General features: G+C 35.8%; 1 protein-coding gene and 1 non-coding gene across 2 annotated transcripts; one reads left to right on the top strand and one right to left on the bottom strand.

The window, feature by feature from the left end:
• Positions 1-4,511: 4,511 nt before the first annotated feature.
• On the bottom strand, positions 4,512-5,333 carry LOC111919451 (uncharacterized). The gene has a single exon (XM_023915008.1). It carries the CDS (start codon positions 5,331-5,333, stop codon positions 4,512-4,514), a length of 822 nt encoding a protein of 273 aa, XP_023770776.1.
• Positions 5,334-6,402: 1,069 nt separating this feature from the next.
• On the top strand, positions 6,403-6,509 carry LOC111919489 (small nucleolar RNA R71). Its single transcript, XR_002859522.1, has one exon. It is a non-coding gene; the product is annotated as a small nucleolar RNA R71 (small nucleolar RNA).
• Positions 6,510-13,114: the final 6,605 nt, after the last annotated feature.

Genomic DNA, 13,114 nt, shown 5'->3' with positions numbered 1-13,114 from the left:
TCCCTAATTGCTTCTTTTCTTTTGAATCAAATGTTATAAACCTGGGTTTTCTAGAGAGAGAAAGCGTAAATCAAGGAGATCTCTAGAGAGAGAAAGTGAAACAAACAAGTATTCTAGAGAGAGAAAATCGAATTATGTTTCAAATCAAGGAAAAATTCGATTTCTAGAACACAAAACACTCTATAAACATGAAGATCAATAAGAACATGAAGAATCACCAAATCAAGATAGCCATCAAGGATCAATTCTTGATCAAATCAAGAACACCTGCTCTGATACCAATTGTAGTTGTGTTGATTATGATGGCATGTGTGGAATTAGGAAAGATCTAGTGAATCCTCGTACAAATTCAAGAACACATGGAGTAAATAAATATGTGTAAGCTCATATTAGATCTAGAAAGGATATATAAATGGGTTTGTACAAATTTCTCTCTCTAGTCTAACACTCTAAATGGTTCCTTACATAAAATGAGCGCCACTCACTTCCTTATAAAGGAAAGACAAGTCATTACACATACAAGTGGGTAAAGCCTCATCCAAGCGTGACTTTGCACCCTAACACATTAGGTGGTTGTAACATTGGGTGTACCAAGCTAATTTACATGGTTATTCACTCCTTGTTTGTGATCCTCGGCATCCCCGTCACAAACTTGAAGGGCATAATCTAGATTTAAACATGCCATTGAAAAGCTCAATGAATCTCAAAGGATCTAGGAGTTTGAATTCACTTAAAACCTAAAATGATTTTTCATTTTTCGTGGTGGAAATTGGTAAATCGTGATTTACCTACCTTCAAATATTTTGTAGCTTGGATTACGACATCCCTCTTCCAAGTTATAAAATATTGTGTTGGGTCCTAACCTTAATATTTCAAATTGGGTGTTATATTAAGGACTTAAATCAACTAAACTTGAAATTTTCCCTTATAGATGTCTAGTTATGACAACTATGGTCTTCCTTATCCTTTTGGATAAAGCTTTCCTAATGAAGATGATATCCCACATGGGGATTAAGGTGAAAGATTAATCCCTTTGTTGTGTATTAATATGACTGGAAATCATACTTCATTTCCTCTACCTCCTCCAATAATTCTCCCCAAACCCACAAGTTCAAGGTCACTCAAGCCCTATTGGCAAGCAAAGTCTGTGTATGCTCACATATTGGAGATGAAGTCACATATTGACAAGTCGGTAGAGGTGGGTGTCAAAGTCTTGAGGAAGTTGGTTGTTGACTAGGTTCTTCAATCAATTCCTAAGTCACATAGTGAGTTCCTTAAAGACTACTATATGGCAGACCACGACATGACCCATAATAATCTTACCTATTTGCTTGATGCTACTGAATCAGCAATGATTTGGAGCAATGGTAAAGCATATTTGATTGGAAGATTAACTTCCCAAATTTCTATGGACATTGACAATGGTAACATTAGAAGTCCAGAAAAAATCTCTCTTCCCAATGGAAAGGGATCAGCCATGGTCGAGTCATTTGACCCGATGGTAAAGAGAAAGGCTAAGTCTGAGATAGTCTCGTGTACCATTCCCAAGAGTCCATATGTTTCTATTGCCAAAAGAAGAGGCATTGGTTGCAAAGCTGCCCAATTTACCTGAAAGATCATATGGATGGTAAAATCAAAAAGTTTGACTCTACTTCGAGTAAAGTCCGCTATCTAACTCTATTAAGTTCCTATTTAGAGATTCTTATTACGTGATGTGACTAGGTTGCATTTTGATGTTTTGAAGAATCAAAGAAAAGAGAGGAAGCTTAAAGGAAGAATATGCTGATTCTGATCGCGAAGATGGGTTTCGATCGTATGGTTAGGTGATCAGAATTTTGAGCTATTGCTTAAGAGTTGTGATAGATTGCTTAGGAATTAATAACAACATCGTTTTCATTTGTAATTGCATTGTAAGGAAAAGTTTTTCCGCAAATTTTTGTAAATAAAGAAAAGTTTTTTTTTAAATATCCTTACAATGGCATTTGTGAAAATTGTTGTTTATATGATTCCATTGATAGCAACATTGGAAAATGACTTGATTCTTTCTGATGTGTGTGAAACTAACTAGTTTTATCCTACTTTTTAATATAAATTAGACACACAAAAGGCAGTGTACCTGTCAATTAGTGGTATAATTTAAGTAAGAAGGGTATCAAACACAGGGAACGACAATTATAAGACTAACTATTAGGATTATCTAAATAAAAACAAATAATAAAAGGAGGGTTTTCTCTATCACTAATTAATGCTTTAGGCACTATAAATCTTGAGAATAATTTTCTTAAAAATTTAACCACAACTCTTGCATCATTAGTTTGTAGTGTTTGCGCTTCCGCTCACTTTGACACATAGTCCACTGCCACGAGTATGTATTTGTTGCCTTTGGATGAAGGAAATGGTCCCATGAAATCTATACCCCACACATCAAAAATTTCGTAAACTTGAATATTCATTTGGGGCATTTTATTCCTTGCCGATATATTACCCGTTCTTTGGCAAGTATCACATCATTTCACGTATGTAGCAGCATCCTTGAAAATAGTTGGGTAATAAAAACCAGTATCAAACACTTTTTTGGCAGTATATTGTGCTCCATGATGTCCTCCCACAGGTCCATTGTGGTAGTGCTCTAATATGTCCCGACTTTCCTTGCCAAAAACACATCTTGTTATGATTCCATCCACACAACTCCTAAAAAGATAAGGCTCATCCCAAAAATAATATTTTATTTCGGAAAAGAACTTCTTCTTTTGTTGATGGGTAAGGCCCTTTGGAAGGTAATTACCAGCCAAGTAATTTGCAATGTCTGCATACCACGGTTCCTCATCCACAATCACCATCAAGTATTCTTCTGGGAAGTTATCTTTAATATCCATATTATCTATCTCATCTCTTTCTGGATTTTCTAGCCTAGATAGATGGTCAGGAGCTGTATTCTCCATCCCCTTTTTTTATCCTTGATCTCTATGTCAAATTCTTGTAATAGAAGCACCCATCAGATTAGTCTTTGGCTTTGCATCTTGCTTGGCAAACAAGTACTTAATAACAGAGTGGTCAGTGAAAACAATGGTTTTAGATAAAATAAGATAAGGGCAGAATTTGTCAAAAGCATACACCATGACTAGTAATTCTTTCTTGGTAGTGGTGTAGTTTTCTTGGGCCGGATTTAAAGTCTTGCTTGCATAATAAATGGGTCGAAAGTTCTTATCAACCCTTTGGCCAAGTACAGCTCCTAATGCAAAGTCGCTTGCGTCACACATTATTTCAAAAGGAAAGTTCCAATTCGGGGCAATAATGATCGGGGCATTAGTTATTTTTTCTTTCAAAATTTCAAAAGCCGCTAGACACTCTTTAGAAAAATTAAAAGGTGCATCTTTTGAAAGTAATTGATTTAGAGGTTTAGTTATTTTAGAAAAATCTTTTATAAAACGGCGGTAAAAACCTATGTGACCTAAAAAACTCCTAATGCCCTTCACATTAGTTGGTGGAGGAAATTTAGCAATTGTATTAATTTTTGTGCGATCCACCTCAATCCCCGCCTTGGATACCTTGTGACCTAATACTACGCCCTCTTTTACCATAAAGTGACATTTCTCCCAATTTAGAACTAAATCGGTCTTTTTGCACCTAGCAAGTATCAACCCAAGGTTAGCAAGACAGTCATGAAAGGAAGATCCAAAAATAGAAAAATCATCCATAAATACTTCCATAAACTTTTCCACCATGTCGTGGAATATTGCCGTCATGCATTTTTGAAAGGTCGCGGGCGCATTGCATAACCCAAAAGGCATGTGGCGATAAGCAAAAGTCCCACTCGGGCAAGTGAAAGTAGTCTTTTCTTGGTCAGTTGGGTCTATGGGTATTTGGAAGTAACCCGAAAATCCATCCAACAAACAATAATAACTATGGCTAGATAATCTTTCAATCATTTGATCAATAAAAGGTAAGGGAAAATGGTCTTTACGGGTGGCATCGTTTAGCTTTCGATAATCGATGCACACTCGCCAACCATTTACCATTCGAGTTGGAATGAGCTCGTTCTTCTCGTTTGTCACCACCGTCATCCCTCCTTTCTTGGGAACCACTTGAAAAAGACTAACCCATGGACTATCAGAAATAGAATAAATGATACCTGCATCCAATAGTTTGATCACCTCCTTCTTGAGCACTTCTTGCATGTTCGGGTTCAACCGCCTTTGATGTTGCACTACTGGCTTTGCTCCTTCTTCTAGGTTGATCTTGTGAGAGCAAAAGGAATGGATTATTCCTTTTATGTCGGTGATATTCCATGCAATGACACGCTTCCTTTTCTTTAAGACATGAACTAACTCTTCTTTTTCAGTTTTGGAGAGGTCAGAAGCTATAATAACAGGTTTTTGATCACCATCCTCGAGAAATGCATACTCCAAATGATCTGGTAAAGTTGTAAGGTATGATTTCGTATTTTGTACACTGAATACGTCGAGTTTAGGTAGGTGACTCATCGAGTCCATGCCAAAATCCCCGTGTGATCACGATTTCTTAAGCGGACTCGTCGAGTCGGTGTATCTAACTCGGCGAGTCGAGTCTTCTGCATCTCTGAGTAGTTCATCATATCCAGCTTCTTCAAGTAGTCTCTCTATTTCCCTTATGTCCCTTTCAGCATCAAAATCGTCTTTAAAGGCAGTGGAAAAATTGTTTGACTTGTCTTCCTCCCATTCTTCCATTAATTCTTCCAACATATCTACTGAAAATGTCGTGTCATCACTAAACCTTGCGTACTTCATGGCTTGATCAACTCCAAATGTAACCGATTCGTCCCCCACCTGAAGGGTAAGCTTAGAATCTCGCATGTCTACTATAGCACTCGCGGTATTAAGGAAAGGTCTTCCAAGTATGATCGGGACTTGAGGATCCGCTTCTATGTCTAAAACTATGAAGTCTGCAGGGAACACAAATTTATCCACTTTTACCAATAGGTCCTCGCATATCCCCCTTGGAAAAGTCACCGTTTTATTAGCTAAATGAATTGCCATTCGAATTGGCCTTGGCTCCGAAAGGTCGAGTTTCTTAAAAAATGAATATGGCATGAGATTTACACTTGCCCCTAAGTCAGCCAATGCATGTATAGTTGCTAGATTTCCGAACTGACAGGTCAATGTCAAACTACCCGGGTCACCTTTCTTCTTAGGCAGTTTGTATAGCATGGCGGCTGAGCAATTTTTATTGAGAACTACCTCCTGCACTTCTTCCATCTTCTTTTTATTAGTTAGAAGTTCCTTGAGGAATTTTGCATAGTTAGGAATTTGTGCAACTGCCTCTATGAATGGGATATTAATTTGAAGAGCCTTCATATGTTCCTGAAACTTTTGGTAGTCAACATCATTCTTTTCTTGTCTGGCTTGAGCTGGAAATGGCAGTGGAGGCTAGTATGGTTTCACATGAGGCTTGTTTTTATGTTTAGGTGGGGGACTCGTCGAGTCCGTAACCTTGACTCGGCGAGTCGGGTCGGGAAATTTCTATTCTTCAGTTTTTGCTTCTTCCTCTTGCACCAACTTAGGATCTTCTTTCTGAATAGGGGCTAGAGGAGTTATAATCTTCCCACTCCTAGTTGTTACGATATTTATATGTGCGCCTTTTGGGTTACTTTCGGTATTTCTAGGAAGTCCACTTGTTGTGCAAGTTGGCCCAGCTGCTTTTCTATGTTGAGAATGGATGCTTGCTGATTCCTAAGTAGAGCTTGTTGATCCTTCATCATAAGTTGGTGTTCTCTCAACATGTTTTTGTTGATCTTTTATCGCAGCATCGATATCATTATGTCTTTTCTCGGACGCGGCTACGAATCTTGTAAGCATGTCTTCCAAATCCGATTTCTTCTCTAGCACCAGTTCCTCCTTTTGATAAAAGCCTCTTTCTTTTTGCTTATACTTTTCCTCCCTTGCTTTCTTGTACTCATCATATGGTAGCCATTCTTTGTTGGGTTTTTGCCAATTGTCATCATACCGATCACCACTTGAATAACACACTTGTACTTTCTGGATCCTGTTCTCATCAAGGTCACAATCTTTAGTAAGGTGAGGCCCTCTACAGTTTTCACATCACACTCTAATGGCATGGATGGATCGGTCCATCTTAGTTATTCTTCGGTCCATGCTTTCCAAATTTTCAATCATTGCTTCCATGTCATCGGTAATAGAGTTCACCGCCCCTCGAGTTAAGTCATGCTTTGGCATTTGTAAAAGAAAGAAATACTTTGAAACCAGTTAAGACTTCATGATATTCTCTAGAGTGCTTAGAGATTTCTTCAATTATTCTTTTATCACCGGGGGTGGCTTCTTTGTGAGAGGTCCCTGCGAATCAAGGAGCTACCTAGTAGTTACATTGAATCCATCATAGAAAATGGAGACTTCTTGTTGTCTGTTTAGATCATGATGTGGGCAGTTCCTTAATAGGCCCTTGTATCTCTCCCATGCCTCATAAAGTGACTCTCCAGATTGTTGTTCAAAATTGGCTATGGCTTTCTTCAACTTGGTTATCTTTGAGGGAGGGGAAAATTGGTCTATAAATTCTTCTTTCATTTTAGCCCAAGTAGTGATGGACCCTGGAGGGAGTGATTTCAACCAATCTTTCGCGGCCCCTTAAATGTGACTGGTAGAAAACGAAGTAAAACAGTGTCGTGAGGTACATTAGGAACATTGAAGTAGTCGGCTACGTCGTTGACCTCGTCAAGATGGTTGTATGTGTCTTCATGATCCTTCCCGAAGAATGGGATTTCCTTAAGTTGAGCAAGTATGTGGCCTTTAAGTTCAAAGGTAGCAGTTGCAGGAATTGCGGGTTGCATAAGTCCTGGGCTGGTATCGTCACGTATTCTTTTCTTCCATTCGCCCATGGTCACTTCATCTATATTAGCCAAGGTGGTTGTGGGTTCGCCTTTAAAGTCGCTTTCTTCTTCGGATTCAAAACCGTATTCATACTCGTATTCGGTGTCTTTTGGCAATGGGTTTTCTTCAAAAATCCTAAGCTTGCTTTCTTCGCTCTTTTGACTGTTGGAATCTCCTGCTTTCTTGCTTTTCTTCTTTCCAAAGACTGATTTAAGGTCCTTGAAAGGAGATTTCTTTGGTAGGTTAGTGTCTTCAACGACCTTGTCTTTTGTTCTTCCTATGAGCAGATTCCGAGTCTTCAAATGGAGAAACTAGAGGTGTGTTGGATCCTCGGGTCATATAAAACCTAAAATCAAAACAAAAAAAAAACGCGTTAAAAGAACAAAAATAACGAAACTGAAAATCAGTTGTGGAATCGCCGAGTAGCTTCGATTGCACTCGGCGAGTTCAAGGCTAAAACAGAAAAAAATTTAACAAAAATTCTAAAAACAGAAAAACTTAGAACTTAACCTAATAACTAAATTACTAAAGCAGTAAGTTTGTGCAAGATAGATCTCACATAAAGGAGCGATAACACTAGAAATTAGAATTAATTATTGAGTCGTTCCCCGGCAACGACGCCAAAAACTTGATGTGTGTGAAACTAACTAGTTTTATCCTACTTTTTAATATAAATTAGACACACAAAAGGCAGTGTACCTGTCAATTAGTGGTATAATTTAAGTAAGCAAGATATCGAACACATGGAACAACAATTATAAGACTAACTACTAGGATTATCTAAATAAAAACAAATAATAAAAGGAGGGTTTTCTCTAGTTTTGCAAGACTAGAAACTTAAATACTCAACTAACACTTAAGGAAAACAATTAACAACTATGCAAATAGAATTCAACTAAATTCAATGATAAAGAGGACTTCTGTTTAGGTTTGAATCATTTGCTCCTATGGTTGACTTTATGGTAAATGCAACAGATTAATTTTTCTTTGGCTACCGATTAAGGTGATTAGGTTCACGTTCGCTATTACTAATCCTAAGAAAACAGATTAATTCAAGTAGTGGCCAGATGTCTAAATTAATGAATTTCCTAGTTTATTGGTTCAGGTTGAGTAAGACTTGTAATGGTTAATTAAATTGGTCGTTCAATTAATCTCTTGTTGGTGGTTCGTCACACAAGCTCATACATTAATTTATCTATTTTCTAGTTAATCCTAGTTTCACATTCGCTATTCCTAGGCATATAAAAATGTTCTCAAATAAATCATACGAATTTAGCAATTAAGAGATGTTCATGCAACTTAATATGCTGGTTAATTAACTGAAAAAAAATTATAATTAACACATGAGGTTCTTTAACAAGCTCAAAAAAACAATATCACCAAATTAAATTAATCTTAACCATAAAATCAATCCATATTCACAAAATCATCTACCCTAAACAAAAGACAAGGGTTTTAGTTCATAATTATAGTAAGAACAAAATCAAAAACGAATTCTATTGGTTCAAACATGGTTCAATCAAAAGTTAAATTAAGAATATACTTGAATTGCCTCTAATCTTCCCAAAATCGGATGCTTAGACTTGGTCTTCGAGTTCCTAGGGCTCCAGCAGTAACTTCAATCGCAGCTTAGCCTCCAAGGTTTTCCAGAGAGCCTCAATTCGGGATTTTGACTTCTATTTATAGATTTCAGAAAGCAGGGTCTACTCATCGAGTAGATAATCGACTAGTCGAGTCCTCTTTGTGGAATCCGTATACGGTAAGGACTTTGTGTTTTGCTTTGCGAACATTCGTGGGTACTCGCTGAGTAGTCGTTCAGAGTCGCCGAGTCCTTCAGGATTGGGCTCTTGTTCTTCTCACTTTAGTTCCCGAGCTTCCGATCGCATCTCCTGCTTCCTTTTGCTTCCGAGCATATCTTTTGGACTGAAATTACAATTTAAACACAATTAAGTACCGTTTGTCCATAAATTGCAATAAATTAGCCAATAAATACTAAAATCTATACTAAATATATAGCTAAATATGCACATATCACTTTTGTTTGTAGTAGTGTCATTATTGACCAAATAAGGAAAGATTCTCATCACCTAAGTTTCAGCTTGATAGAAACTTGGAATCATGCAACTTTTATTGTATGATGAATGAGAACTTTCATCTTTGGGAAATTAAGATTAATTCCTTGTTCACATAAATATGTGAGTCAAGTTAAGGACTAGGAGATTGGGTACACTTGGTTGTGCGGTGATCAGGTCCACCACAAAGAATGATAAGATCATTCGTCATGATTTACTAAAAGATAGTAAATATGGTTATGCTTACAAGCTTAAGTGTAATTCTGAAACATTGGTAAAGTTTAAATGTATGGCCAACGAATGAGAAGAATCAAATTAGATAGAAAGATAAAAGTTTCTCCAATCTGAAAAGATGGGAGAGTACTTGAGTATCTTGTTTTATGATTATCTTAGTGATTATGAAATCATATCGCAGTTGATTCTCTAAGGACATCTTGGTGAATTTGTTTGGCTAAGAAGAGGAATTATGAATTGTTGAAATGGTTAAACCAAAAGATGAATCATACTTCATTCCAAAAATCGAGTCTTAGAGTCATACTGCGAGATCGAGCCTTGAGTGATATAATCTTAAGAACGGTTTATAACACTCCTCAAATGTAGAGTAAAATGTTTCTTACTTTTATGCATTTGAAATTGGTAAGTTGTGATGTTTTGGATAAAACAAAGACCAACTAATACCAATTGAGTGGAGTGTTTATCTTGATAAGAAACCACACTAACTTTTGACTATTTGTTGTCAAGTAATGGTACTTGACAAAGAGAAACTTATATGTCAAGAGGTCAGTGGGAGCCTTAAAGATCTTGAAAAAGGTTCAAGAACTAATCAAGAATAAAACCTGCTGTTATCACTAGCACACGACTTGAGGTTCGTAACCTATCGTGTTGACATATTCTTATTTTTGTGCCCATTCCAGTTAAAGTTGTCTATACATCTGAGTTCTATGAGTTCTCAATTGTTTGCATAAAAACTTGGAAGACATGGTAGGCCCTTGTGCTACCAAGTGGCACGAAATTAAGATTGAACAAGTTCAGTCCATATGAGTTTGGATTTGTCACTAACCTTGTCTTATGATTATGATTTTGACAAATTCTCATGGATAGGAACACATACACTATAAAAATCTAAGTGTCATAAGGTTTTTCTTTGATTCATGAAAATGATGGTGAGGAAACGCTTTCACTAAGTAGATTTTAAATAGTTAGCAATTGTGATATTTGCATTCTCAAATTCGTCTATGATTACGTCATATCTTTTTCATAATTCGAATTGTGAACAATGGGAAAGGTCTAAACATTATGATTACAACATCCCTCTTCATAATTGTTTAGACACACATGTGAGCTATCTAAGGAAAGATGTATGATTTTAGGAAGCTTTGATAAAGTTTTATCAAAGCATCTCATATCAGAAATCTGAACTTTGGTAAGAAAGTCAACAAAGTGTTGATTTCTAGAAGTCCAACTAATTTCTGAGTACATGTCAGAGCTAGTGGGAGCATAAGTATTATACTAATAAGGACATAATCATCAAGCTAGTGGGAGAATGATTATTATGTTAAGTGTTTCAAGTTAGCAATGTTAATTATAGAAAACAAAAGTTTTAAATTTGCAAAGTTGTAGGGTTTGAAAAGTTGTTTTGCTATAATTAAGGGAGAGGAAATTATACTTCATTTCAATTTTAAAAGCTTAGATTGATATTCAAATTTAGTCAAGTATATATATATGAATGTTATGTTGGAATGGTTCAACATATGGAAAATTCTATATATGGGAACATTATTTGCGTTCTAAAAATTCGATTATGATTACGACATCACTTTTCATAATCTGAATTATGAGACATGGCAAATAGTAATGGAAATATTATAGCAAAAGACTAGTCTAGTATCATGTCTTTATGTGAGACATCATGAATCGTGTCCCATATGCTTCAGATATAAGTTCGATTACATGTGCTATAATATTCATTTGTTCTAATTTTTCTAAATGTTTAGGGAATTAAGAGGGAAGAAGTACTAGAATTGGATAAGACTAAAGTGATTAAGCAATTGTCAAGAACAATATGAGGTTTACCAAAGATTGGTTGTTCATGGATGGTTGGAAGTATAGTGTTAATTTTTTGAAAGGACCATATTGACATATTCTGAAAAGAGGCAACTCTTGACAGATTTGAAGAATAACTTCTACCTATGGAAACATTTCCATATTCCCATTTTGACTATCACTTCTGAACAAGAGTTGCCTCTTTTCAGAATATGTCAATATGGTCCTTTCAAAAAATTAACACTATACTTCCAACCGTCCATGAACAACCAATCTTTGGTATCATGTCTTTATGTGAGACATCATGAATCGTGTCCCATATGCTTCAGATATAAGTTCAATTACATGTGCTATAATATTCATTTGTTCTACTTTTTCTAAATGTTTAGGGAATTAAGAGGGAAAAAAGTACTAGAATTGGATATGACTAAAGTGATTAAGCAATTGTCGAGAACAATATGAGGTTTACCAAAGATTGGTTGTTCATGGACGGTTGGAAGTATAGTGTTAATTTTTTGAAAGGACCATATTGACATATTCTGAAAAGAGGCAACTCTTGTTCAGAAGTGATAGTCAAAATGGGAATATGGAAATGTTTCCATAGGTGGAAGTTATTCTTCAAATCTGTGTAAGATTAGAAAGCTTAATGCAAGAAGGATATTCAATGGAATGTACTTTGAATGTGAGACTTCATTTCCATGGAATTGCTCTCCATTGGAATACTTTGTAATCTCTATTGCCAAGTCTTTGTGACTTTTGTGCATAGTCATTACAAGAGGATCAATGCATATAAGTTTCAAATCTAACAGATTTTGGTAAATGGTAAGAATTTGGTATTCTTACATTTATCATAAGGATTTGGAGTTGTGAGATGAGCATCATTGAAATGTTGTCAATTGATCTATTTCACAAAGAAAGGACCATAGGTAAACATAGTGTGCATGCTTGGAGCGTGGCATAACTATTGTTTTAATTCAAGTATAAAGTTGATTATCCGAAACATTATATAATGAATAATGAGTAATCAATATGACTCAAAAGTGTTTGGGCCATATAGGATTAGTATTATTATTGTGTTTCACTTTGCATGTTTTGACTTCCTGAATAACTAGGTTATTCAAACCATCCACAGTCAATCATACTTTGGAAGTAGGTATTGAGGCAAGACTATCATGAATGGGTCTGTAGTTTGTCTTGATGGCCTAGACATAGCTGCAGTATTCATGAGTGCTCCTGGAATAAGATTCGAGTATTGGATTAAACCCACACTTATTTGAATCACTTTATGGATTTTATAATGAGTGATCATGAGATGATAATATCTTATATTCTTGAAACTGAGAGATATGAGTTGTAGTCTACAAGTCGGTTACACATTGATAATGTGAAAACGCACCAGTAACTTGGTGTTATAAAACACATTGTTATGTGTGATTTGATGAGTAAATAGAGCAAGCATATGAGTCAAAGTTTATCCATTCCTTTTACCCTTGGAGAGATAAAAGCAATATATATGAGCCCCTCGATGATTTAGTAATGACAAACCTAAGTGCTCGGTCGAGCCTGGACTGATTTGATTTGTTCGATTAGTTGGTCGTCATAAATCAGAAATCGGGAAACAACAGATTGACAGAGAGACTGAATGTAATCCATGTCTCAGTCCATATGATATCTAGAATGGAGGCATATATGATCCCTTATCTAATGGACACGTCATTTACTAGGTCGGAATTCGACAGTGGCTTTTAAGAGCTACGATTGCTAGTCTGGATTTTGGAGTCATACTTGCAATAATAGTTTTAGACTTATCCAAGTGGGAGACTATTGGATTAGATGTCTAAGTCCATAATTATTATTAGTATATACTCAAACCGAGAGGAGCATGGTTCATTTGGGTTGCATAACACCAGGACAATTTGTTAGGATGGACTCTTGAGAGAAAGGTTATAGATGATTTATTAATATATTATAAGTTCTAATATATTAATATGAAATCATATGTTTTAATTAGTGTTGATTAAGAATTAATATGGAATTAATTTAATGATCAAAAGAGACTAATTAAATCTATGGGGACTAATTATGGTAATTAGTTATATATATATATATATATATATATATATATATATATATATATAT

The sequence above is a fragment of the Lactuca sativa genome, chromosome 4 (genome assembly GCF_002870075.4).
Source record: "Lactuca sativa cultivar Salinas chromosome 4, Lsat_Salinas_v11, whole genome shotgun sequence".
Classification (NCBI taxonomy): Eukaryota; Viridiplantae; Streptophyta; class Magnoliopsida; order Asterales; family Asteraceae; genus Lactuca; species Lactuca sativa.
The sequence above is the reverse complement of the archived record's forward strand: the minus strand, read 5'-3'. Positions and strand labels throughout refer to the sequence as shown.

Excerpts from the sequence above, each read along its gene's own strand:
- LOC111919451 (XM_023915008.1), bottom strand. The coding sequence starts at position 5,333 with ATGAAGGCTCTTCAAATTAATATCCCATTCATAGAGGCAGTTGCACAA.